Genomic DNA, 26,798 nt, shown 5'->3' with positions numbered 1-26,798 from the left:
AGAACTCAAAATGAAGAACTTCAGTTTTCGCCCCAAGGCCAGTTAAGTATACTATTTTTCAGGTTTACATCGATTTGTTCTTAAAATTAAAATTTCGAATATTTTCTTAGGTTGATCAGTATTTCAACATTGTTTGATGTAGAGGTACTATCACTGTACATCGTGAAGTTTTTTTTTTATCACAGTTGGATTTTTCTCCTAATAACATAGTACTAAGCTACATATACCGTATTCGACCCAATAAGTGCCACTTCCCCCTTTTAAGACTTTAAGTTTACTTTCCTTGAATTAAATTCAAAAAGAAAAATGAAAACTTGGTTTCTTTATCAATTTATTTTACAAAATAATGTATGTCTTACTTTGTTCAATAATTTTATGAAAGGCTAGTCCAAATTGGTTCTGTTAAGCAACCCCTTATTTATTTCAATTTTTGAAGTGCCCTATGCGCTTCTTTGGTTGAATACGGTAATACAATGTATGTATCGTATCTCCCAATATAAAGTTTTATCACTGACCAAAGAGTTCCAGTATATATTTAATATACTGTACTCTGCAGCATGTCATCAAAAATACAAAAGCTAAAATAAACTTTAATCTATTTGGATAAAACATTGTTTGTTTTTCTTCAATATTTTAAATGTATACATACAATGTACATGTATGTACTACCATTCAGATAATGCTTCAAGTAACCAGGGAAAAACAATCGTATATCTGATTTAAAGGTGACCAAATATTTCAAGTTACCAAATTATAGCAACTAGAGGTACAAAGATGTAAAAAGTAGAAAGCTAAATAAACAATGGGTAATTGAATCTAATGAACTAATTTTTAAACAATTTAAAATTAATGGATTTGGGGGTAAAAAAAGTCTTCATATATATTATATATCTTAGGCCATTATCAGTGATCGGAAGTGTACAGGAATGTCATCTTAAAATTATTGTAGTACTTTCCCAGAATTCTGTGGAAAATGACCATTTGATAAATTTTGGGATCTGGACATGAAATTTATGAAAAGCTAAGAATATTGTATAAAAATGTTACTATGAAAAATTTCAAAAATAACTTATCGTGGTCGGAAGGAAACCATTCTCATAAAGCGGAGTCGCATCCTTTCGAAGCAGACTCTTGGGGCCCCATGCACTAGCGCTGGGATATATACTACTAGAACGAATAATCATACCCTGCCTTTATTCCGGATCCGTTCCCCGGCAGGACTATCTGTCAGAAATCTTCCGTCCGTCTTTCAGAGCACAGGCGTCTGCTTCTGGTTTGATAATAAAAATATAATAACCTATCCCTACATTTTGTTTTTCCAAAACCAGATGCAGACGCCTGTGCTCATGATCAGAGCTACATCATCGCAGCTGCGACTAGTCAAACTCTCGGGGCGGACTAAAAGGTGATGTGAAATGCATGTAATCTACACCATGTATTTAGCTGAAATCGTATATTTTCATTTTGAAACCTATAAAATATCTGGAATCATGAAATTTAATTAATTAAAATTAATCTTTTGGGTAGTTATAATCCTCCAAAGATCGGACCTTATTTCTCGAGTTGCTGCCATCATCTTACCAGAGACAAAGATATGTCCACTGTATATGTCTCTGATCTTACGTTGTGGTATCAAGCAAAGCAAGAGAAAATTAAAGCAAAAACGCCGACTCCACAGAATAAAACGAAGGTAAAGGTTATATGTTGTATTTATATAACGGATGGTTATACTAAAACCGATTCCGAACTAAGGTATAGTTAGTCGCAACTCCGCTTGCCAAGGGTATTCAGTCCTGGACCATACATGTGCTCAATTTCCTTGGCTACTTCTTGATTTCGTCGGTACTAACATTTTTCTTTGTATAAAAAGTACATAAGGAATTCTTTTGTACGATTGTAGATACAATGTAGAAAAAAATTAAATCCTAAACCAAGGACTTATATGACCTACAACGGTGTTTCGTTTGACTCAATAAGACAAGTATTTGTTGAGAAAAATGGTTTTTATTCCCGATTCATAGACGTCTCGCGTTGTGTTTAGTAGCTATATACAAGGTGTCCCAAAACATGTCCCGAGTTTGACGCTTTATAAAAAATGTTTTGATAGACGGAGGAATTTGATCTATTTGCCATTAGAAAGATAGTGATCTGTTTTGTACAACGATACGTAACAACCTAGACAAACATCTTTTTGTTAATACTTATATTGAAAATCGAGAGAAAGTCATATTTCGCTAATTTTGCGATTTCTTCAGAAAACCAATAACTTTTAGTGAAAGAAAGGGCGCGAGATGTCCACCCCTTCTTTTCGATGAAAGATGACCTCTGTCCCTGAAATTCCTCACCACATCACAATTCTGTAAATCTACTTCCTTGAGATGGACAGCATACCTGGGTGACATTTTCATAAAGTTTTATTTATTAAAGTAGGTAATTTTCCGATCGCATTGTAGATTTTAATAACTTTAGTCTGAATCTTCATGGTGCTGAAAGTCCTCGATACTCCAGGGCTTCCGATCACTTACGATCTCTACACCCCTGGACTATCTCATAGTGAAATTGAAGGCAGCTCAGCTGAAAACATTTGACCAATCACAGGCTAGCAAATATTTCATTTGAAGACTACAGAGAGAGCAACGCCTAACATCAAAGCCACAGAGTTAACCGCAGTGTACAGTTATACGGCTCTTTTGATGTACATCAAGTGACTAAGTTACCTGTTCTATTCTGTTGCCTCCAGTTTTACTATGAGATAGTCCAGGGGTGTAGAGATCGTTAGTGATCGGAACCCCTGGAATATCGAGGATGCATGGTGCTAGAAAGTCATCAAAATGTGACATCATTGATAATTTCATCATTTCTTTTATGACGTCATCACACATTATGACAATGTAACCTGTACATGTGTACCCTATTAAGTTAAATGTGGATTCTCCTACTTTCCACATCATTTTGAATTTCCAAAAAATTTTAGTATTGCAAAATTAATTACTCGTCATGTTTTTGGGACACCCTGTATTTATAGTGTAAAGAGACAGTGACGAATCCTTATCACTTATAAATCCTTACCTGAACCTACAATTGTACATATATACATGTACCAAATGTATTTCCGAGCGTAAGAAAATACATCGTCATTCCTTTTGACGGAAAACAAAGCAATGGTGTAGAACTGTATAAGAGTTATCTCCCTTCCACTAGTTTTCTTTCGTGTAACCACGTGCTATTTTGTTGGACACAACTAAAAAGTTAAAATGCACGAGGCGATTCTCACTTATAAATCTTTGGTTTTGACGGAATGTTTTGTCAAAACCGATAGCATGCGTGAAAAAGATATGAACAGATTCGGTGTACATGTATAAATACGAAGGGACGTGTATAACGTAAACTCGAATTTGTTGCGATAAAAGTTCAACGTTTTGAGAATCGAATCCAAACGTCATTGTACCTAATTGTAACACTAAAGAATCTTTATAGCAGTTATTGTTTCGGTTAGGAAAGACTAAAGGATTTGATGATTATACAAGATGTTGTTTCCTGTTTATTTTAAATATTGTTTACATGTGCTGTTGTATCCGGTTTCTTATTCCCCATCGATAAATCATTTTCTTACTCTAGATATGGTATAATCTACATTGTAGATACAACTTTTCTTCCAGCCATTTTATAATTATCGATCAGACTCCAGTATCTACCTTTTTTGCTTCGAAAATTTCAACGCTACTTTGTACTTTCTGAGTAACTTAGATTTATTGTTATCACCATGCAGACCGAGACATTCTACAGCATTAGTCACCATATGACCGACATACCGATTATTGTCGATCGTGCCCCGGCTGTCAAGCAGTTCAAGGCCGGTAGACTAAATCTTCCTTCAGTCGGTAAATAGGTCATAGAAAGTGCGCAGGTGCAGCCATCGAGACATCTCTGGGGTTATCTTTAGAAATCAAGCAACTAGCCAGACGTGTTCCGACCCATCTGGCGGGAAGACGACCACGTGGTGTTGTTTACAAACATTGTGGCCGCGTCCCTAAGATTCAACACGCCAGCTTCATCCGGTTTTGTACCAGCAATGCTAATTACACACCGACTTAATTCGCTTTGACAAGTATCGAGGAACAAAGCAAATATACTTTTATACAAAAATATGTTTATTTTGAAAAGATTAAATTATGAAAAACAAATGTAAACAAGCAAACCACAAAAAACTTACTCAGCACTCATATTCTCCACACTAGAAAATGAAAATAGCACTTAGTACACAAATATGGCATGTTCGATGAATTAACTTATATACACATCATGGCAACTCTTATTCTTCTTTACACATGTATAAATTGATATTGTGACATTGCGACCAGTTCAATCGATATAGCGTCTAAGACTAGATACATACATGTAGCGAACTTTTACCCCTATAATGTTTTTTTTCAAGTTTGACTTAGAAAAGCGAATATATACCTACAAATGTACTTGCGTTACCTCAGATACAAGATAGACATTATCCAGTGTCAAAACGTCCGCATGTCCTTTGATTACCAGAACACGCTAACAGAAACCCGTATCTTTTTTTTTTTTTTTGTTAACTTCATTTTTTTTCAAATTCCATTATTTACACCAATATAGTCGATTCCGTTGAAAAGTTTGAGATCGAGATTCAAGTCCTTGACAATGTTTAGGATTTGAAGTCAAATGCATGGTAGAATTGTTTCTCAGATTTCAGTTGCGTTGGCTGTGTAGTGAAATTGCTGAAGTTGAATGTGGAAATTGGAGGCGAGCTAGGCATGGCGGTGGACCCTGGTGCGGAGCCCACGGACAGGGTCGGGGATCCAACAGGAGAACTAGGATCGTCCACGCTCGACTGGCGTCCAATTTGAATAGCCTTTGCAATCTCGACTTTCGGCTTCTTCGGGGGTTTGTTCAGCCAGTTGTAGTCGACAGATTTTCGTGAATGAACTGTGTTCAGATGCGGAGCATAGTGTGGCTCGTTCACACCGTCCAGTTTATGGAAGATTTTTGGGTCCATTGTCTGAAAATCAATTCAAATGAATCACTTATTGCATTTAACACTTCTGTAACAAGTGTTTGAAAACTGCAGATGTTTTGATCAATATGCAATTCAATCCAATATATTGTAAAATAGTTTTCTATATGTCAGGTGCAACACGAGATGAAAATGTCACCAGTTAATAAAATACAAGAGATATCAAAAACACATTTGCGATATTACAAAAATAAATTGTGTTTTGATTAAAAATGCTTGCATGCATGCATTTATTTATTTATTGACAATGTCTGCATTAAAAATTTGCAAAATAATAAAAAATATAAAAAAAACTTTCTTTTAACAGCATACAATGTATAACGCCAATAAATGGCAATGACAGTCCATTAAATTTTAAAAACACAAATTGTTATCCGTAGGAAACACCAAATAAAAACATAAACTTACTGTTCTTCGTTGTTTTCAGGCGAAAACTGCAGAGTCTTTTCTTTCTCTATGAATGTCGTTGCGTCTCTGGTTTGTTTTGATTCGTGAAGGCGTGCAGACGTTTATATAGCCGGCCCCTGTCGCGGGAAATTGAACCCCACAGAATTTTTCGTAAACAACTTGCTCGAACGACCTTGAGAAAACCACGTGCCGTTGGCCGGGCGAGTGTTTACTAACACTACTCAGACCCGGAGTCATGTGACCACGTGTTTTGATCGCCGCCAGATATTGATGTTTCGGGCGAAATGTTAGCACAAATCTTTTAAGTACAGTTGCTATGTACACGGGTCGTTAATATTTTGAATTATTGAGTTCACACATAAGTTTAAATCGATAGCATTAATGCCTTTTGTGGCTGTCTCCAAGTTAAAAATAAGGTCAGACATCTGTTGTTAAAAATACGGTGAACAAAGATAGTCTATTTTTGATCTTTAAATAGTCTGTTAGCGAACAACAACATGTTGACAGTTGTGCATACAACACAAGTTAATTCATTTTCAGACCGGAATTTAGCCGTTCAATCCGGATCTATGTTGACAATTTACAGTTTGACTCGACAAATTAGAAAAACTGCTAGGAGCGATGCTGCTGCAACATGAGCAGTGCGCAGCTGGATGCACAACAATTAGCTAGGCTACAGGGGAAGTAAAATACACAGACGTGTCTGTTGTGCTCTTACTGCAGATATGCATGACCTATTAAGTTGTCAATACTTTATATCCATGTAATAAATTTAAGCATCTGTGTATATGTTAGCTAGTTGATGCATGCATCAAATGAGCAAACGTAACCTGATATTTAGCGGATCTGATCGAACAAACCATTTTGCAGGTCGCGCAGTTCATTCTTATGAAAATATAAAAAATGCGTCGCGTTCATAATATATTTTAGCATTAAATTGCAAATGATTTCACAGGCTGGGGCGCAATTATAAGATCTACTTAGTGTATAGTTACGGTATACTATAATGATATTTCTAATCTACATGTAGTTCACATATCATGCTCAGGTCCTCGAAAAGTCAGATAATTAAAATGTGTCATATATATAAGACACTAGTGTACCTAATCATATTACTTATATAGGTCCCTGTGGTTTCAACCGAGCAAGGTCAGCGCCCTTCTCATTATCAAGACGTTTGATCATTTCCTTAATTCTATATAAATAAATTGTGGCGTGTTCCTTCCGATATGTATACACATACAACATACAAAATGCACCGAACGGTTACTAACAACAGAATTCTTTCACAAATAATAAAATTAAGTTCTGTTAACAAGTAAAATAGACGAAACAGACAATTTCTTATGAAATGCTATTTGTAAGTTTGTTAATTTTAATCGAGTACTTAAAATTTTCCTCGCAATATTTGGATTTTATGTTGTGATAGAACTATACGTAATATGTTGCACGTGCCTATATGTAGGTCTTTTGTGACCTAATTAAACCAGTGAAAAAGTTGCTTGCACCTCAAACAAATAAGTTTACATTTAAATTCAAGGTACGGTAAACATATCGTTAGTTTTATCTGTCACCTGAGGTTGTTTATCCCGTCTGAAGGTTCAGCCAGGTAAGGTGTGTATCCGACAGTCATAACAAAATTACATTATCATAAAATGCTAATAAACTTTTGTTTTACAATAGATAATACATATATATATATATAGTGATCAAGATACCTAATAATACAGATGAGTTATACGATTCTTGTCATTTTCTTATTACAAATCGAACAAATACATGTAGTAGGTTAGTTCATTAAACAAATATTAGTATTAACCGTTATAGTAGGGTAAATGGTAGCCCTATTTCTCCTGACCTTGTCGTTCTATTTACCTACAGACTCCACCCAAAAGCATCCCATATCTAAAAGGGGTCGAGTTTCACGGTTATTTCCCATAGGGAAACATTACTGAAGTCGGAGAAAGTTCGTTTAGTTAACAAAATAAAAAGAGAATAGGATAAAAAGAAATAGGAAAGACAGAACAATCCGAAATTATTCTTTAAGTAGAAATAGGCGATCGTTAGCTGTAAAGTAACATTTAGCTTTGTCCTGAGCTTCTGAAATGCTTATCTATGGAGACTTTTCAGCTAAGGAATTCCTTATAGTTTAGGAATGATCGTGAAACTGGGCACTGAAATGCCTGTTTGGACACTGACCCTCACACAAAATGTGGAAGTTTTATATCAAAAGCATAGCGTTCCTGTCATTATGTCCATGTCTGGTGTAAATGGCATGCCGTTATAATTCAAAGTCTAATGAAATGGCCAGACACAGTATGTAGAATGTCAAATTCTACAGTATCAGTGAAGTCCAAATGTCCATGGATAGTGAAGGACTTGGGAAAAATGTCCGAGTCTGAAGTCATGTCTAAATCTGGAGTCATGACCAATTTCGAGTGACCAAGTCTGTTACCAATATGAATGTCACTATTGAATGATCAATAGCAATGACAAAAAAGAACAAAAAAATACACTTGTTGTGTACACGGGTATATTTTGATATAGATAGCTAAATTGTTTATAACGTAACAAATACGGTTAACACAAATACTTGAGTCTATTTCTAGTCCGATCTTGCTATTTATAGAGTATACAACAAGGTTGTCAGTCGTGTGCATACAAAACATAATACTAACGTTAGTAATCATTATTCTAAATCCATTTCGTCTGCTTCCTTTTCTGATCGGTACACATGTACCTATATATACGACAGTCGTTCCGGATCCGAGTTGGCAAGTTTACAATTTGACTCAGAACGTTAGACAGATAACTGCCAAGATGTTGCTGCAACATATTGTGCAGCATGCTACGTGCAGAGAAAGCAAAAGGTACAGAGGTCCTGTATTGTACATTATACATTGCATCCCTGTATGTATCCGTTATCATGTATTACTCTCAGTCATCATATCAATTAAAAAAACCTTGTCTCAGTATATTTGGTCCCCGAAATCCCCGATTACTCTATAACACAAAATTTGAATCACGTATAGTGCCATCCACAAGTGGTACTTGTATCAAAAGCATCTATATAAAGACCTAGATTATACGTACATATCTATGTTAAATGTTTTATAAAAACTTTTAAAAATGCATGTGTCTGTGTGCAACTCTCCAAAAGAAAAATAGTGAAAACATATTTTATTTTACGATCTTAAAATACATGTTACCTACCATAGGTCCTTGAAGCGATTTCCTAAGGTGTGCATGTATACACATGCAAAATGTTACCAATATATTTTATTTTATTATCCATTTATATTCATAAAGTTTCTGCCAACAAGATAAATAACCAAAAAGAATGAATTTCTTTTACTTTTTGTTACTATCTTCTAATCGAACATTTCATTGTTCCATGGGTATTTAGCACCCAGTTTTTGATCGAGTTTAGACGTGCAGTGGTGTGACTATTAATACCATAAATATAATTATAATATATACATGTCCATGATACGTGTATAATCCTATACATAGATCATTTAATTGTGAACGAAGTAAACAGTGCCTTTATCGCATGAAAAAATAACAACTAATCTTACAATTTAAATTCCAAGGTAAGCAATAACACCACATTAGTTATCTGTCACCTGAGTTTGTTTATCACCTGTGAATTTTCAGCCAGGTAAGGTATGTGTCCGACAGTCATAACAAGGTAGCGTTGTCCTAATAAAATGCTAATTTCTTTTATTGTTTTTTTACAGAAAGTAAATATAAAGATGACGCGTTGTACACGGATTCGTTGTGATGAATAAAAAAAACCAGTCTGTATGATAATATGGAATAATAATAACAAATAACAACATTGTTAGTTGCCATTGTACCTTACTTTATTGTATAGTAAGTCCTGTCCGAAAAGTTATTCGCGCTACTGACCCCTATATTTAAAAGTAAGATAGGGACAAAAAAGACAATCTGATTATTATCATCTATTCTTGGCTTCGTTTACTAAATACTTCAACTGAATGAACAAGCCATGAACAGATGATTTTTATCAGATTGCAAAAAAGGTTTATTGAAGGTCATATATGTCATTGAGTCTGTTAAAATGTCCAGATCTGCCACTAAGGTCAGTTAGTTTGTCCTATTGTAAGTGTCATTTAAAATGTCGATAAGGGATATATATACATGTATATCCAAGACTGGTGCCGAGGCCAGTTTGAATGTGTTGTTAAGTGTCTTGGTAATCAAGAACGTTCGAGTCTGGTGTAATGGTATTGCAAAGCATCACATTCTGGCATCCATGACTAACATGGCGTAGTGAATTATCGACCATTGACCCCGTAAACTCGAGGTCATTGGACAGACGTGTTCACCGTTATGTAGAGTAGCGTTAATTAATTAATACCTGAATAATGACAGCAGTAAAGTGTCAAGCAATTATTCTGTAAACATGTACGCAATTTATTATAGAAGTTTGTTTGGCACGTTTTACTCTGTTAGCTATTATATCGGCAATTCAACTTTGAGATACAGACTCGTCAGATCAGCGACCTAATCGATTTTTATTGCTGCAAAGGTTATTTCAACTTATCAACACCTTCTCCCAGTAGATATAGTTTTGTGTGAACTGTATTTTATTTCAATTTAATTAATTAATAGATAATATAAAAAATACTGTAATATAAGGATTTCAGAAAATAAGGTTAATTATTTCTCCTTTAGGGCGTATATAGGCTCGATATGATGTGTCTTTGCCGATTCATGTCAAAAATAATAAGCCATACGAACACTATGACATATCGGCGGGTTCATAATTATATTTACTGTAACTAACTCTTAGGTCCCTTTGGGTCTGGGAGGTGAACTGAAAATGACACTTTGTTGACCAATTAATGTATAACCATAGGCTTCTGATTCCAATCTAAGAAGACTTAGGATATTTCTTTTGTTATGAACCAATTACTATTGTGTAGGAATTACAGCGGAAAACACATTTTCTTTTGAAAAAATAAAGCTAAGACTTGAAATTATCATAACATAATATCATATAATAGTCATAATAGCTTATAGATATGATTTATTAGCCATTATCATCACTACTGTTTTATTATGTAAATATCTGCCTATTCAGCTGATTTTAGTGTCGTATGTATTACTGTCTGTACATCAATAACACCACGTGGTAACGATCGGAGTTCATGACCACAAACCGGTGTAAACACGTATAGGCCTGACAGTGGGGGCCCGTTAGTACATCTCAACTAGTCCGTGTGCGCTGTAAACGGCACGTAAACATGGGCAGAAGGGGTAAATTCGAATGGCAGGACGCTGGGTTGTATTTGTCGTAAATAAAGTTTTCTGTGTTTTTTAAAATAGAAACAAATACTGTCAAGGTGGACTATACAATAATACAAATTGTATGTGCCCGTGTTCAAAAAGAGGAATTCAACATTCAAATTCGAGTTTTTTCATGGCAGTACACAAAAAGTACCAATTAGGAGCCGGGTTCGTCCTTGGAGGCGGTCGGAGACCTAATTAAGTTAGTAACTCATGGAGAAATAAAGAAGAGTGTCACTATCTACATATGCACATGTTAATTTCTATATCTACTTGTATATTAAGTTAATTATTTACCTAATGCATACGTTAGGAAATACGTGTTTATCATATATGAACACAATATAAGAAATTCATAAGTCTGCATTTTGATATATAAACGGTAATGAGTTCATATATAAGTCGGGATTCTTGTGTCCGGTCCAATTGTTTAACTTAAACGGCATATTTTTTACCTCAAAGATACAACAACAGACAAGAACAAAACGAAATAAAGAAAAAAATATATAAATAAACAACAACACACTCCAAAAAATGTATATATTTTACATAAGTTATGAGTAGGAAGCTAATATTGATTTTTAAATTTCTCATGGCAGTTGAAATTAAATTATTTAGAAAGATCCACTAAAATACCTCTGTGTTCTACAGCTATTACAGTTAGCCAATACTATAAACACATCTTTAGGTTTTCTTACAAAGCATGAAAATAAACCCATCAAAAGTTGAAATGCATTCAATAACATTTACAATATTGGATTACAATCATCGTTTCTCCCCCGGAGACATAAAGACTTTCAGATCTGTATATTTACATGCCCGACTCAATTCACTTACACAACAACACATAGATTACTATCACCCACAAATTGGTCTGCCGCATGCACTTAAAAATTGTTGATGTTTTGGCACAGATTCTACATTAGCCGTCACATACCTTACATAAGTTTACATATGCACCAAGCACGTGCGCTTCAAGAATTTGAACAGATTCTTTGTAATTTTATGTGACCCTTGCGAAAAGAGAATAATACCAAGTCTTGTGTTATATTTCATTTCTGTTATATGTTATTACCGTCTTAAAACAACTACTTAATGCATTTGACTGTGGTACTTACATAATGTACCAAGAAGCATGCAAGCTTTGGCACGGTGCCTTCATAACCTTGTGCAATACAATTCTTTTTCTTCGGAAACTTTATAAATGTGTTATGTCGACAACAGCTTATTATAGTATCAAAATATGCCCAGTGTAAGTTAAATGTGATATAACTTATGCTTCGTTGGGTTCAGACACTATATATATTGAGTTTCTATAATTGGAGAGCTCAAGTTCCTGTAAATATTTCAATCAAAAGTGACCACGTTACCGATCGTCTGGTTTTAGAATCAATCGATCTACAGTGTTCAGAGTTCTGTTTTTAATTGACTCCGATGAACAGCCATTTTGATATCTGCCTTTATATGAAACAGTAAAAGATATCGGCCATACAGAGATTTCCATTCTATATGTATATACATTTGTATACTCTTTTGTACTTATTATGACAATAAAATATGTTTAAAGTCAATTAAACTCTCTTGTATATAATTTAGAAGCCTTATAATAAATGGGTTTAGGTATTTTTATGTGTTTTTGTGTGATCTTCAGTTAGTACGTGCTTCGATGAGGCAGAGACATGGTCAGTATTCCCATCACACACCCTGAAGTTCTGAGCCTGTGTTGAGAAAGGAGGAGGGGTTCAGTTTTAACATAAATCTTAAGACAACCGCAACACCCATTCCCCTCAAGAGACACTTCAGTGGGAGATATTTTGCGCAGTGGGCTAGCAGTGTCGATCTGGTGTAGGTGTATGTGTGTACTTTCATCATATAACCGCATCACTTCAAAATTGTTAAAATTCATTAAAAGTGAAAAAGAAAAAACTCTGTATATTTGTAGCTTTACAAGTACATTGTGCATAAGACTGGCCACCAGTCTCTAGAATATTAAAAACATCGCTAAAACATTTTTTAATCATGCGACATGTCTGTTTCGATAGTATGTTTCAAACAAGGGGAGATAATTTAGTATAAGAATTCTAACTAGAAAATGTTAACAATAGATTAGGGTCGAACATATGTATATTCTGTTGATTACGATCCAGAATTTGTGGTTATAATTGTTAATATACAAGTATATAATAAGTCTCATATGCCTTGGTGTGAGGATTTGGGAGAATGCCTTCATAGTTCGGGAATCAAAATCGTGAGTCTCCCACCAAAAAACGTGAGAAATGGCAACCCTATTAATGTCGACATCACTTTGTTGTCGTTAAACCCATCGCTGGACGATCTCATAGTAAAATTGAAGGCTGTTCAAATGAACAAACCGCATATAGAGCCTGCAGTTTTGCTATGCCAATGATAGTGACCCTGGGATATCGAAGATGTGTGATACGTTACAGAAAACGAAAAGCAGTTTCTTGAAATCATATTTCTATTTCAAAACATTTCCCGATAGTTTTAATAAGTTATCCTAACTTAACTTAGATATCTTTGATATACCAAATAAACAAACCAACCTTCAGATGATATCCTATTGACCTTTTATGACCTTTTGTGACCTATACATTATAGCCCTGCTTGTTTGGCCTTGGACTTTCTGTGAATACATTCTCTGTCTACAGGGCACTTCTGCTTCATTGTAAAATGACATTCATGGTATAATAGGGAAGATATAGTCCTTTTAAAGCACACTTTAATAATAATGTCATTTTGATAGGAAGTCTTTGTAATAGGGCGTGCTTGCATGGTGAATATAAGTTCTTTAATCGATCCACGAACTTATCTTAATTTCCAGAACTCCAGATGGGATTTTAGGTCAAAGGGGTTTTTACCCTCTATTTTTTCAACTCAATGCTGATTTTACTTCCCCAAGAAATGTTTCAATGCTGAATTTGTGTTTTATCCCGCTCTATGGTTTTAATGCTGATTTTTTAGAAACTCTTCTAAGTAGATTTATATATATTATATATTAGCTGTCAAAAAGAAATTTTAATTGACCATTTTTATCATTTAACGATATTTAAATTACAGAAGCACCTGTTATCGAAAAGTTTTCATTACTAACCATTCAGATGTTTGTTCCCCAGATTAATGTTGGTTTGAGACTCGGGCTAAAACTGTTTTTGGGTTTTTACACTCATTAAACTCTCCTCTATTATTAGCATCACATAATTGGCAGCAAAATTTGTAAAAAATACAGAGTAGTATTCAAAGCACTGTATATTTTGTGTGTTTGTCACATTTATTATTATGCACGAGAGACATAAAACAATTAAATTTCAATTTCCGCCTAGAAAAATAAAATCGTTAAATTCTACATCTTTTTGTCTCTGATGACGAACTTAGTTTCAAGAACCCTTTAGGACAGATCGACAGATCTACCATTACCAACAATGCATGGGAGTAATTTACACAAATAAAACTGATTATCCAGCCCACACAGATGATTTCAACCATTTTGAAAGTGATTGATTATATAAATCTACAAATATTACCAAGGATTCAGTTTTTAAGAACTCGAGAATGGATTGGACCTCGACTCAACGCTTTTTGTAGCTTCGATTGCAATGAACAGTATTTTGAGTTGTATAAATACAGTATAGTAGGTCATGCGTCTATGTTTTAGTAGGAAAATTATTTTCTTCATCATATTGTTTCTATCTGAAATAATGTATATTTTAATTTCTTTCTTGGGAAAAGTAGAAAAATAAACCTGCCCCGGGTGAGGATCGAACTCACGACCTTCAGATCGCTCTGTTTAAGTGTGATTATGAGACTGACGCGCTACCTACTGCGCTACCGAGGCGGATACACGTTGAGTGGAAAATGTGCTATTCCGACCTATCATTCAACGGCGGAAGCCTTCGACAATTTCCGTAAATTTCCGGAAGGTGTCGAAAGTCAATATTGTCTTCATCGGCAGCGTTCGTCACCGATCACAAGCAATTATAACATCTCGGAGAAATTTCCGGAAATCTTCGGAACTTCCGGAAACCGTCGGTAGTTTCCGTAACCAGCCGATGTTAGCCGAGTTCAATCATAAGATTTCAGGAGCGTCAGCGTAAGAATGACAGAATCGTCTCCCTTGATAAATTTTATTTTCATATTGTCAAATCGAAAGTAAACCCACGGGAGTTCCGGGTATCACAAAATAAATTGAATACAATGTAGGACGAATAAGAGGTAGGTAGTTTTACGAAACGTGAATATTTATATGAAATCACATGTTATATGTAAACCATTGTTTAATCTCAGTTTTGTGTACACTCGTCATCAGCACAAACGCTTAGTAGGATATATCTGCTTAGAACGATAATGGGTCACGAGCTGACAGACCGTGATGTACATGTAAGTAAACAACATATCATGTGTGAACATGTTGATGTTTATAGGCATTCAAAGTTCATTACTCGAGAAAAATGTTCAGCCTAGAATTTCCTATAGGAAAGCATTACATAAAATCATCTTAAGACAACATTTTAACTTCCATGTAATACTTTTCTATGCACGAGTTCTTCCTAAGTAATATTTATGCTGGCGTATACTGTCCTAATAGACCAGGACTTAATTTTCAATTATCCGTCCTTATGGTCGTTATGAAAATCGATTTGGTAACAACTCGGCACACGTATTGCATGGAACAATTAGCAACATTTATTATCCAATGAGTGAAAACCTAAACTAGTGACATACCTATATGATTAGGCCTATCTGAAACGTTATCATTTTGTAAATACCGCGAGACATTGTTCTATATATAACTCTGAGACGGAAGCCCTCTACGACAGGGGTAACTAAAAAAAGCCTCCAAAGCTCAAATTGAGTTACTTACACTCCATACATTTTATTGAACATTACACAAAATTAAAAGACTCAAAAACACGTACACATAAACTGTCGAGTCACATAAATCTACAAGTAAATGTCCACATTATGGTAAGGACAATCGAACTACACTGCCAATGCAATAAATTACACTGTTAAAAACACAAAATATATCCAAATGAATCAAGTAAAAAATCGTATAATTCGAGGTTCAAAACTTCACGTGCATACTTTACTTTGATTGGCCAACATCCATCCTTCCTACCGTCATGCATTTTGCCCATCAATCACTCCATTCTGATTGGTCAGTGCCGGCTCCTCCGATTCTTCCGACCTTCTCGTCGCGCGTCTTACGCAACCTGTCAATCACCAAGCAGCCCGAGAGACACAGCTCCATTCAGTAAACAACTCCTTATAAGGGAAACCGATTCCACAATGCCTTGTGTATACATACACACCCTATACACAATGTACACCTGGGACAGTCAGCGTCCCTCGATTCCAAGGTCAGAACCCCTGTTAGTCAGAATTATATCTGCCGTTAAAAATGACGGCAGAACGACGAAAAAGTTCGGGCTTTGTCCCTCCCCCCCCCCCCCCCCAACCCCCATGTGTTGTCACCTTCCATTCGTTACTTCTACACGAGGTAATAAGTTAGAACCGTCTGAGAGCGATAAAGCGGTATTTCTCATCCATCAGAGAAATTAAAGCTGATACCAGGTATAGATATTCGCCGTATCCACCTCTGACGGATTAAAAACTTCACAGTATTTCATCAAACTACTAGTACCACTCTCTGTCTCAGCCAAAGTAATGGACCCTTCAATACACAAGAAATGGGTGTGTATGCTATGTACAAATGCAAAACTTTTAGAGTTGAACACATTTTACTAACACAGACGGGCGGTTAAATATACTTCAACGCCGACGAATCTAATAAAAACAGGAGCAGACGAATTAGTATATTTCTTCAGTAACAAAAGTTAATTTTACTTTACACTATTACCATCATTGAAAAGCTTGAGTTTCTTATTTTACTTCAATATAAAAATTATCTAAAATAATTAATTGCATCCCGAAAACAATCAAGACACTATGGCCTATATGGAATGAGGTACTAATTTTGCAGACAACAAAAACCAAAACAACTTATTTATATGTATTTTTGTGTTAATTAGATTACAGGATTAAACATCAATTATTGTACAAATGCGGAAAAATATTGTTTATTCTCTCTCGGCGGCGGAAAATTTTTAACCAATGTTTCACATCTCCTTATAACAAGTGAAAATGGAAGATGTCGATAAAACAACAACCGTTGTAACTCAACTCACAAAACCGAAATATACTTTCCGTGGCAAGCATTTTGATTTACTGTATACCATCTTATTTTGGGCTAACGACTTTTTCACGGTCATTTTACCGCATTCTTGATCAAAACATGTTCGCGAAGATAAAATTTCGCGATGTCCAATCGTCGCGATATACGTGAAATATTAGCACACGAAAATTACTTTGTTTACCGTAGTGTATGGAGTCATGTTCATGAATGATTACGCTTTTATGATGTTTCGGAAAATGGATATCCTGAAGGATTAAATAGATCTACTATATCGAATTTTGAGATGAATTCGGATGTGTGAAACTTTATTGTTTATATGTACTTACGCTCTGATATCCCAATTTAAGGACCCGTATGTCAATTTCTAACCTTAGTAGACATGAAGAATTTCTGTGTGTAAGTTGCAAAGATGAACAGGGAGAGTTTCTCATTATATATATTGGGGTATCTTAATTTAAAGATGCTCCATCGCCGACAGAGCATAAATGATATTCATCATTTGAACAATAATTGATGTTTAATCGTGTATATATATGCATAATCACCACAAAAAATAACATAAAATAATTTATTTTCGCATTTGGTGCATGCGTAATCATTACTTCATTCCATATAAGATATAGTGCCACGGATTTTTTTCGGGATGCAATTAATTATTTTTCATATATTTAACTTTAAGTAAAATTAGAAGCTCAAACTTTTCAATGGTGGTAATAGTGTAAAGTAAGTAACTTTTGTAACTGAAGAAAAATACTAAATCGTCTGCTCCTGTTTTTGATAGTGAAAAAATACCATTTGTCAGCGGTGGAGCATCTTTAAGGAACTGGTCGAAATGGGATTGAGGTGGGATTAATACCACGGTGTGTCAGGTTGTATGAACTATACGGACGGATAGTTTTATAGAACTATCATCTTTCGCGTTCAAAAATACAAAAAGACAACTTTTTATATCTTTATACAAAGCCCAAATAACTATATTTTTCAAATGGTTACACAATTGGTAATTCTCAAGATTATAACATAAACATTGTTAAAAATAGGAAGCCAAAACTTCTTCATATATTTTTGGGTTTTGAAATTGCCATCCTACCACTAAGCTGTGTAGATAATGTGATGATAGCTATTGCCAAATTATTTACTTTCCATTTCTAGATAGTAGCACCATTTCTTATCTACATAAGGTGTTCACCTGCATCATCTTTTTCAATATCAATAGTTTCTATACCCACCATAACACATTTTGTGACCAATTTTAGTTACTGACGAAAAAACAAAAACAATGAGAGTCAAAGACTAAAGAAAAGTTTCATGGTAAACATTCAATCGGTTACTGTAAACTTCCATTCGCGGCTACTTAATTTTACGAGTTCTCGTTCAAATCGAGTTCGTCGAGATAAAATTCGTGGATTAAAAATATCTTTAAGTAATAAAAAATAAGTATCATCAGCGATTTAAGTGAAGGTAATTACGTAGTTACGACGAGATTGACGACATCTGTTTATTTGTGACTAACTAGCTGGATGTACTCTGTTTGAACCTTCTTGGTATACTGTACTTCACCATTGTTTTACTGAGTTGAAGTTTGGATTATGTTTTTGCTAATATGTTACCTAAATGTGTTTTATTCATATAGACGATTGAAAATGGAAAGCACAGACAAAGCTGAAGATGAATGTGATGAAGGCGAGAAGGAAAAAAAGAAAACATTCATAAACAGTAGTACGGAGGAGGGCGGTACGACAACGGTCGTAAACAGCAGGACGGAGGAGGGCGGTACAACAACGGATGTAAACAACAGTACAGAGGAGAGTGATACGACAACGGACATAAACAACTGTACAGAGGAGGGCGGTACGACAACGGACATCAACAACAGTACGGAAGAGAGGGCGGAACGACAGAGGACGTAAACAATAGGACGGAGGAGGGCGGTACAACAACGGATGTAAACAACAGTACAGAGGAGAGTGATACGACAACGGACATAAACAACTGTACAGAGGAGGGCGGTACGACAACGGACATCAACAACAGTACGGAAGAGAGCGGTACGACTACGGTCGTAAACAACAGTACGGAAGAGAGCAGTACGACTACGGTCGTAAACAACAGTACGGAAGAGAGCGGTAGGACAACGGACATAAACAACAGTACGGAAGAGAGCGGTACGACTACGGTCGTAAACAACAGTACTGAAGAGAGCGGTACGACTACGGTTGTAAACAACAGTACGGAAGAGAGCGGTAGGACTACGGTCGTAAACAACAGTACGGAAGATAGCGGTAGGACTACGGTCGTAAACAACAGTACGGAGGTGAGCGGTTCAACAACGGATGTAAACAACAGTACAGAGGAGGGCGGTACGACAACGGACATAAACAACAGTATGGAAGAGAGCGGTACGACTACGGTCGTAAACAACAGTACGGAGGAGAGCGGTACGACTACGGTCGTAAACAACAGTACGGAAGAGAGCGGTACGATTACGGTCGTAAACAACAGTGCGGAAGAGAGCGGTACGACTACGGTCGTAAACAACAGTGCGGAAGAGCGCGGTACGACTACGGTCGTAAACCACAGTACGAAGGAGAGCAGTACGACTACGGTCGTAAACAACAGTAAGGAAGAGAGCGGTACGACAACAGACATAAACAACAGTACGGAAGAGAGCGGTACGATTACGGTCGTAAACAACAGTACGGAGGAGAGCGGTACGACTACGGTCGTAAACAACAGTACGGAAGAGAGCCGTACGACTACGGTCGTAAACAACAGTACGGAAGAGAGCGGTACGACAACGGTCGTAAACAACAGTACGGAAGAGAGCGGTACGACTACGGTCGTAAACAACAGTACGGAAGAGAACGGTACGACTACGGTCGTAAACAACAGTGCGGAGGAGAGCGGTACGACTACGGTCGTAAACAACAGTACGGAGGAGAGCGGTACGACTACGGTCGTAAACAACAGAACGGAAGAGAGCGGTACGACTACGGTCGTAAACAACAGTACGGAAGAGAGCGGTACGACAACGGTCGTAAACAACAGTACGGAAGAGAGCGGTACGACTACGGTCGTAAACAACAGTGCGGAAGAGAACGGTACGACTACGGTCGTAAACAACAGTGCGGAGGAGAGCGGTACGACTACGGTCGTAAACAACAGTACGGAAGAGAGCGGTACAACTACGGTCATAAACAACAGTACGGAAGAGAGCGGTACGACTACGGTCGTAAACAACAGTACGGAAGAGAGCGGTACGACAACGGTCGTAAACAACAGTACGGAAGAGAGCGGTACGACTACGGTCGTAAACAACAGTACGGAAGAGAACGGTAGGACTACGGTCGTAAACAACAGTACGGAGGTGAGCGGTTCAACAACGGACGTAAACAATAGTACAGATAAGGACCGTACGAAAACGGTCGTAAACAAAAGTACAGAGGAGGACAGTACGACAGCGGACACAAACAACAGTACGGAGGAGGGCGGTACGACAACGGACGTAAACAACAGTACGGAGGAGGGCGGTGTAACAACGGTCATAAACAACCACATAGAGGAGAGCAGTGCAACAACAGTCGTAAACAACTGTACAGGGGAGGGTGGTACGACAACGGACGTAAACAGCAGTACGGAGGAGGGCGGTGTAACATGGGTCGTTAACAACAATAAAGGGGAGGTTGGTACGACAACGGTCGTAAACAACAGTACGGAGGAGGGCGGTGTAACAACGGTCGTTAACAACAATAAATGGGAGGTTGGTACGACAACGGTCGTAAACAACAGTACGGAGGAGAGCAGTGCAACAACGGTCGTAAACAACAATAAAGGGGAGGTTGGTACGACAACGGTCGTAAACAACAGTACGGAGAAGGGCGGTACAACAACGGACGTAAACAACAGTACGGAGGAGGGCGGTGCAACAACGGACGTAAACAACAGTACGGAGGAGGGCGGTACAACAACGGACGTAAACAACAGTACGGAGGAGGGTGGTGTAACAACGGATGTAATCAACAGTACGGAGGAGAGCCGTAACAACAACGGGACGTAAACAACAGTACGGAGGAGAGCGGTACAACAACGGACATAAACAACAGTACGGAGGAGGGTGGTACAACAACGGACGTAAACAACAGTACGGAGGAGAGCGGTACAACAGACGAAGACATTTCAAAGGGGATGAATTTCCACATAAAACTCATTCAATCGTGAATATAAGACATTTATTGGAAGAAGCAGACAAATCTCTGAATCTGACAAATGCATTTCAAAGTTGTGCACTAGAAAGTGACTCGTATGAAGATGACAACATGGGACCATCTGATGAAGAAATAATTAAACACATGCCGATGTACCGGAGTAATAGCTCCGGGAGAACCTTAAACCAGAAAGTGAAGACACATTTTTCATCTGAATGTCGTAAAAGACGGGTACAAAAATTATCTCAGCATTATTCTCTTAAGCCAAAAACAACAACCGAAGATGCTTCTTCAAAAGACCTTTGTTTGAAAGTCAAAAGTCCTACCAAAGTGGATTCGCCTTTACGTCGAACATCAGAGACACCTACTTCATCATACTGTGATAAACTAAAAGGAAAGAAAATATCTTCACTCAAAACATCTAACCCTGAACAATCACAGGAAGCGAGGCAATCGGCTGCGCTAAGAACACGGCGCTGTAAAGAGTCTGATACACTTGCTATTTGTGGATATTGTGATAATAGAAAAGTAGCACGATATTCATGTGAAGACTGTCTCATAAACTGTTGCTCCATATGTATACATGCTCTCCACTCACGCCACACACGGTTTAGGAATCACAGAATCCAGAAGGGACAGACCGTCTTACGCTGTGAAGTTCACGAGGAACCGCTGAATTGGTACTGTCTTACTTGTGACCATCCAGTCTGTGCAGCGAGTCTAGCCTATTCCGGTCATACCCTGCATGACGTGGAGAAATTGGAAATTTACGTCAAAAATGAAAAGGTATGCATTTTATCATTGTCATTATTAAATGAAGTTCAACAAAACCAGATTTTACCGGCATCATATAGGAAGCTTTTTCGTCACTCTCGGTAAAAACCGCCGTCTATTGTCGCAGGCACGATGGTTTGCTATTCTGCAATTTCTAACAATGTCTTCTGTTGTAGCGAAAACTTATGACAAGACGTCTTTATCATATGATTACGTAATGAGTGCCATTCGGGTTATCTTTGCAACATTAGATATTCGTGTATGTTGATGCAATGATATTGACTTTCATAAAAAAATTACCCGATCTTATATGCTGTCATTGGTAAGTTCTTAGACTGTAATTCTACATTTATGGTAAATGAACGTATTCAAGTTGAAAATGTTTGAAAATTATGATGAGTGTTTTTGGAGGTGTGTACGATTCGAATTGATACCTTAATTATAGCCAAATCGCGAGCTTACAAAACCATTGTTAGGTCATAAAGTACGTTTGTGTCAGTTCACTTCATAATGGTAAAGCTGCTAGTATAAGTTATGCAAATTAATGAGATTTTACCAATAACCATGCCATGACTACTAATGGAGAAAGTAATTACCTGTATGATTTATCTTCAGAGACAGCTGATTGAGTTGCAGGAGAGAGGTCGGGTCGAGATGTTTGGAGAAAGCCCACAATAACCTGACAGCGCTTCAGGAGTGTGAAGAGTCAGTAAGAGTAGGTATTGCCACATTTTCTCAGTGATATTAGTAAATTAGATAATACATCACTGAACCATTGCTATGTTAGTATACCCGCACACAATAAAGTCGTTTGTTGTGCAAACGATACAGATTTTTATCCTGCAGCAAGTATTTTTGCATTGTCGGAATACACCTACTACATGTATTTTTGTTGTCTTCGGCACTGGCGGAAAATAGCAATATTTTTTTCACTTGCGTCGATTCTATCGATCTCCTATTGATTGATATATTGTTTGAAAGTCGGACATGTGTGTTACGAATATGTAACACTGCTAAATATATATAAAAAAAAATATCAAATGCATTTGGGTTATTTTGCAGGATAAAAAGAAAACACATGGTCAGTGACTTACAATATCAGCTGTATTTTTGTTCGGGACAGAAAGACAAACCCCCGCTAAAATACAGTTTATGTTTTTAGGGACACTGACCATGCGTTCTCTATAATATCCATAGGACTCGTCAGTATTACATGTCAATTTCCCCGAAACTCAGAAAAGCTTAGTTGAAACGCCAAATATGTAACGTAACGCAAAATGAGCAAGAGATTGAAATCCATGGCTTTAGGGTATGACGAGCGCTTCTACGAATCAGATGGAGTGACCCAATTCAAACAGTCTGGGAAAGACTTATTCTGACAGGTCATATGATATACCTGATGCATTCATTGTATAATGATTTAATTCAATGATGACCCTACATGTACTTAATATATTTTGAAGATATCCAATGGGTCTAATTTTTCAAGAGTATATTACCAATGCTGATTTGAATATTTTTTTTTTCTATTTCAAGCTTGAGTGGATTTACCAGAAACAAAACATCCAACATGAATTTTGCAGCATTGAGACAAATACTAAACGAGAAAGAATGTAGCCTGATCTAAGGAAGGGAAGAAGGTAAGATATTAGGACGGATAACCATCAGAGATATTTATATTTTCCCAATTTTGCGCGTTCATCGCGATGATCGCAAACATTTGATCAGTGAAACATTAAAAATTTTATATACCATTGAAGCTAAACCGCGAAATTTTGATTCGTTAAAATTAGATTTCTAGTATGAGGTCCAGCTTGCGAAAATTTTGATGCGTAAAAATAATCGGCTACATAGCAAACGTTTTCGCTGTGAATTAAAGAAACAGTCATATGATAGCTTGATATCAATGTTTAATATCTAAGGTGATCTCGCAAAATTTTCGACTTGGTGTCTTCAGAGGCATGCCTAAGTGGACATAGCACTGGGCAAGAGTTTCCACTATACAAGAAGACACAACACAAGTATATCACAGTCTCCTAAAACACGCATCACCCACTTCACACACACACACGACACCACACACACGGTCGGTAGGCCGTCTTTGAATGAAAGTGATGAAACCAACAAAGGATTTTATTCGCAACCTTTCAACTATCTGTTGTAGGACTTTCATTCAAAAGATGCAGTCATTTAAGTTTATTAAGGCGTAAATACGGGGCTACATTGTGGAACAGAGAGGCGAGAATAGCTCAAAGTATGCTGGACAGTGTTTGAATAGAACCACGAAAACACACTTCCTCAAGTCTACAGACTAAAAACATGTTTTTTTTCTAAAAAAAGCTTTACATAAATCACGAAAGAGTTTTACTCGAATTGCATGTATTGTTTTTATATTCAATCAATATTATTTTGCTCAGCCATACTCTTGTGACGTTTAAAAGTAATTTTTTTTAATTATTTTAGGCAATTGTAGAATTGTTTTACATTGTCGATTTAAGGATTTCCCCCATTTTTGTCTAGTGTAATAATTACTTTTGGATTCCTGTACGTTATCATATCGTTACTTTTTGCAGCGTTTTGTGTTCAAATAAATTTTGTCTAGTTTAATCTTTTAATTTGTGGAAATTTTTCCTTTTTTGCTTTCTCATGTCTTATTTTGTTTTAGTTCTAGCTTTGTTAATAATAATACGAAAGTAAATTGTAGTTACTAAAAGTAACCTGGTTACAGGGGTTAATACATAAGTTTGACTTTTTATTCGGTATTAAAGAGAAAGCTAATTATTGAAGTAGTTCTGTAAGATAAATCCTTAACTTTGAATCATGTAGTCATATTTACATTAATTTTAGCGCGTATGCTATTCATATTGAACAATTTTAACCTTTACAGACAGTGAACTGCGTACAGGAACAGTAAGTAAATTAGTGAAAATCAAATTCAGAAACACTTAAAGCTTAAAATACTTACAACTTTACATTCTAAATACTGAAATCTTGGATATCACAAAATATTGTTTTTTTTATATCTTCTGGGTAAATCTGCGCATAAATCATAAATTTTGATTTCTGTGCTGATTCCTTTGAAAATGGAAAATGTCAATGATTGTGTGCTATATCTAATATTTAGAGCAACCTGTAAAGTTGATTTACAACTTGCAAAAGAGTTGGCTCCAAATATTCAATCTCCTAACTCAAAATTTGATTCATTAAAATAATTAATGTTTCTTTATAAATAATATTTTTTTAAATTGTTGTCCGAATATATCATTGACTCCAAAAGATTATTTCTTTACCACCCCAGGACGTCCCCATTTTTATTTTTTCTTTGTACCTCATCTTTCTCTCCTTTTCTTTTGTTGCTTACGGAATGCTGCGACAGTTTAATGGTTGTCCGGTTAATCCCCATCGCTGGACGATCTCATAGTAAAATTGAAAGGCGGTTCAAATGAACAAACCGAATATAGGAGCCCTGCAGTTTTTTGGCTATGGCCTAGATAGTGACCCTGGGATATCGACTAGATCGTGTATACATGTACTCAAGAAAAACTCGAGGAGAGCAGTTTAGTAAATCATATTTCTATTTCATATCATTTTCACCCGATAGTTTATAATAAGTTATCCTAACTTAACTTAGATAACTTTGATATACCAAATAAACAAACCAAACCTTCAGATGATCATCCTATTGACCTTTTTATGGTCCTTTTGTGACTACCTATACATTAAAGCCCGTGCTTGTTTGGCCTTGGACTTTCTGTGAAAAATTTTACATTCTCCTGTCTACAGGGCACTTGAGATCCTCGCTTCATTGTAAATGACATTCATGGTATAATAGGGAAGATATAGTCCTTTTAAAGCACAACACTTTAATAATAATGTCCATTTTGAAGGAAGTCTTTGTAATAGGGCGTGCTGCATGGTGAATATAAGTTCTTTAATCGATCCACTACGAACTTATCTTAATTTCCAGAACTCACAGATGGGATTTTAGGTCAAAGGGGTTTTACCCTCTATTTTTCAACTCAATGTTGATTTTACTTTCCCCAAAAATATTTCAATGCTGTTTTGTGGGTTTTATCCCGTCATTTTTAGACCCTCCTCTATATTATGTATTAGCTGTCAAAATGCATCAATTGACCAATCATGGCAATTTAAATTTGTAAAAAGTTTTCATTACTAACCATTCAGATGTTTGTTCCCCAGAAATAGACTCGGGCTAAAACTTAACTCATTATCATTATTAGCATACATAATACAGAAAAAATACAGAGTATATCAAAGCACTGTATATTTTGTGTGTTTGTCACATTAATAAAACAATTAAATTTTCAATTTTCCTTCTAGAAAAATAAAATCGTTAAATTCTACATCTTTTTGTCTCTGATGACGAACTTAGTTTCAAGAACCCTTTAGGACAGACAGATCTACCATTACCAACAATGATGGGAGTTATTTACACAAATAAAACTGATCATCCAGCCCACACAGATGATTTCAACCATTTTGAAAGTGATTGATTGTAAATCTACAAATATTACCAAGGATTCAGTTTTTAAGAACTCGAGAATGGATTGGGCCTCGACTCAAGGCTTTTTGTAGCTTCGGTTACAATAACTACTGTATTGTAGGTCATGCAGTTTTAGGAAAATTATTTTCTATATCATCTTGTCTATCTGAACAAATGTATATATTCATTTCTTACTTGGGAAAAGTAGAAAAATAAACCTGCCCCGGGTGAGGATCGAACTCACGACCTTCAGATCGCTCTGTTTAAGTGTGATTATGAGACTGACGCGCTACCTACTGCGCTACCGAGGCGGATACATGTAGACTGGAAAAT

General features: G+C 36.3%; 3 protein-coding genes and 2 non-coding genes across 5 annotated transcripts; 2 read left to right on the top strand and 3 right to left on the bottom strand.

Moving 5' to 3' along the window:
- Positions 1-4,450: 4,450 nt before the first annotated feature.
- Positions 4,451-5,596, bottom strand: LOC138324988 (uncharacterized). The gene is made up of 2 exons (XM_069270295.1): positions 5,453-5,596; positions 4,451-5,029 (listed from the first exon to the last, which is right to left on the bottom strand). Exon 2 carries the CDS (start codon positions 5,024-5,026, stop codon positions 4,676-4,678), a length of 351 nt encoding a protein of 116 aa, XP_069126396.1. The 5' UTR covers positions 5,027-5,029; positions 5,453-5,596; the 3' UTR covers positions 4,451-4,675.
- Positions 5,597-14,529: 8,933 nt separating this feature from the next.
- Positions 14,530-14,621, bottom strand: Trnam-cau (transfer RNA methionine (anticodon CAU)). The gene is given in 2 exon segments: positions 14,530-14,565; positions 14,585-14,621. It is a non-coding gene; the product is annotated as a tRNA-Met (tRNA).
- Positions 14,622-18,864: 4,243 nt separating this feature from the next.
- LOC138326213 (uncharacterized) lies at positions 18,865-21,039 on the top strand (the record flags this gene model as incomplete). Its single annotated transcript, XM_069272340.1, has 1 exon — positions 18,865-21,039. A coding segment is annotated over one exon (2,175 nt), but the record flags the coding sequence as incomplete, so codon positions are not given.
- Positions 21,038-23,583, top strand: LOC138324986 (probable E3 ubiquitin-protein ligase MID2). The gene is made up of 3 exons (XM_069270293.1): positions 21,038-21,973; positions 22,577-22,676; positions 23,498-23,583. Exons 1-2 carry the CDS (start codon positions 21,299-21,301, stop codon positions 22,637-22,639), a joined length of 738 nt encoding a protein of 245 aa, XP_069126394.1. The 5' UTR covers positions 21,038-21,298; the 3' UTR covers positions 22,640-22,676; positions 23,498-23,583.
- Positions 23,584-26,684: 3,101 nt separating this feature from the next.
- Trnam-cau (transfer RNA methionine (anticodon CAU)) lies at positions 26,685-26,776 on the bottom strand. Its single transcript is given in 2 exon segments — positions 26,685-26,720; positions 26,740-26,776. It is a non-coding gene; the product is annotated as a tRNA-Met (tRNA).
- Positions 26,777-26,798: the final 22 nt, after the last annotated feature.

The sequence above is a fragment of the Argopecten irradians genome, chromosome 6 (genome assembly GCF_041381155.1).
Source record: "Argopecten irradians isolate NY chromosome 6, Ai_NY, whole genome shotgun sequence".
NCBI lineage: Eukaryota > Metazoa > Mollusca > Bivalvia > Pectinida > Pectinidae > Argopecten > Argopecten irradians.
The sequence above is the reverse complement of the archived record's forward strand: the minus strand, read 5'-3'. Positions and strand labels throughout refer to the sequence as shown.

Bases quoted from the DNA above. Each gene is read 5' to 3' on its own strand.
- LOC138324988 (XM_069270295.1), bottom strand. From the start codon at position 5,026: ATGGACCCAAAAATCTTCCATAAACTGGACGGTGTGAACGAGCCACAC.
- LOC138324986 (XM_069270293.1), top strand. From the start codon at position 21,299: ATGGGACCATCTGATGAAGAAATAATTAAACACATGCCGATGTACCGG. The intron at 21,974-22,576 runs GTATGCATTTTA...ATTTATCTTCAG, and splicing joins TTTACGTCAAAAATGAAAAG to AGACAGCTGATTGAGTTGCA.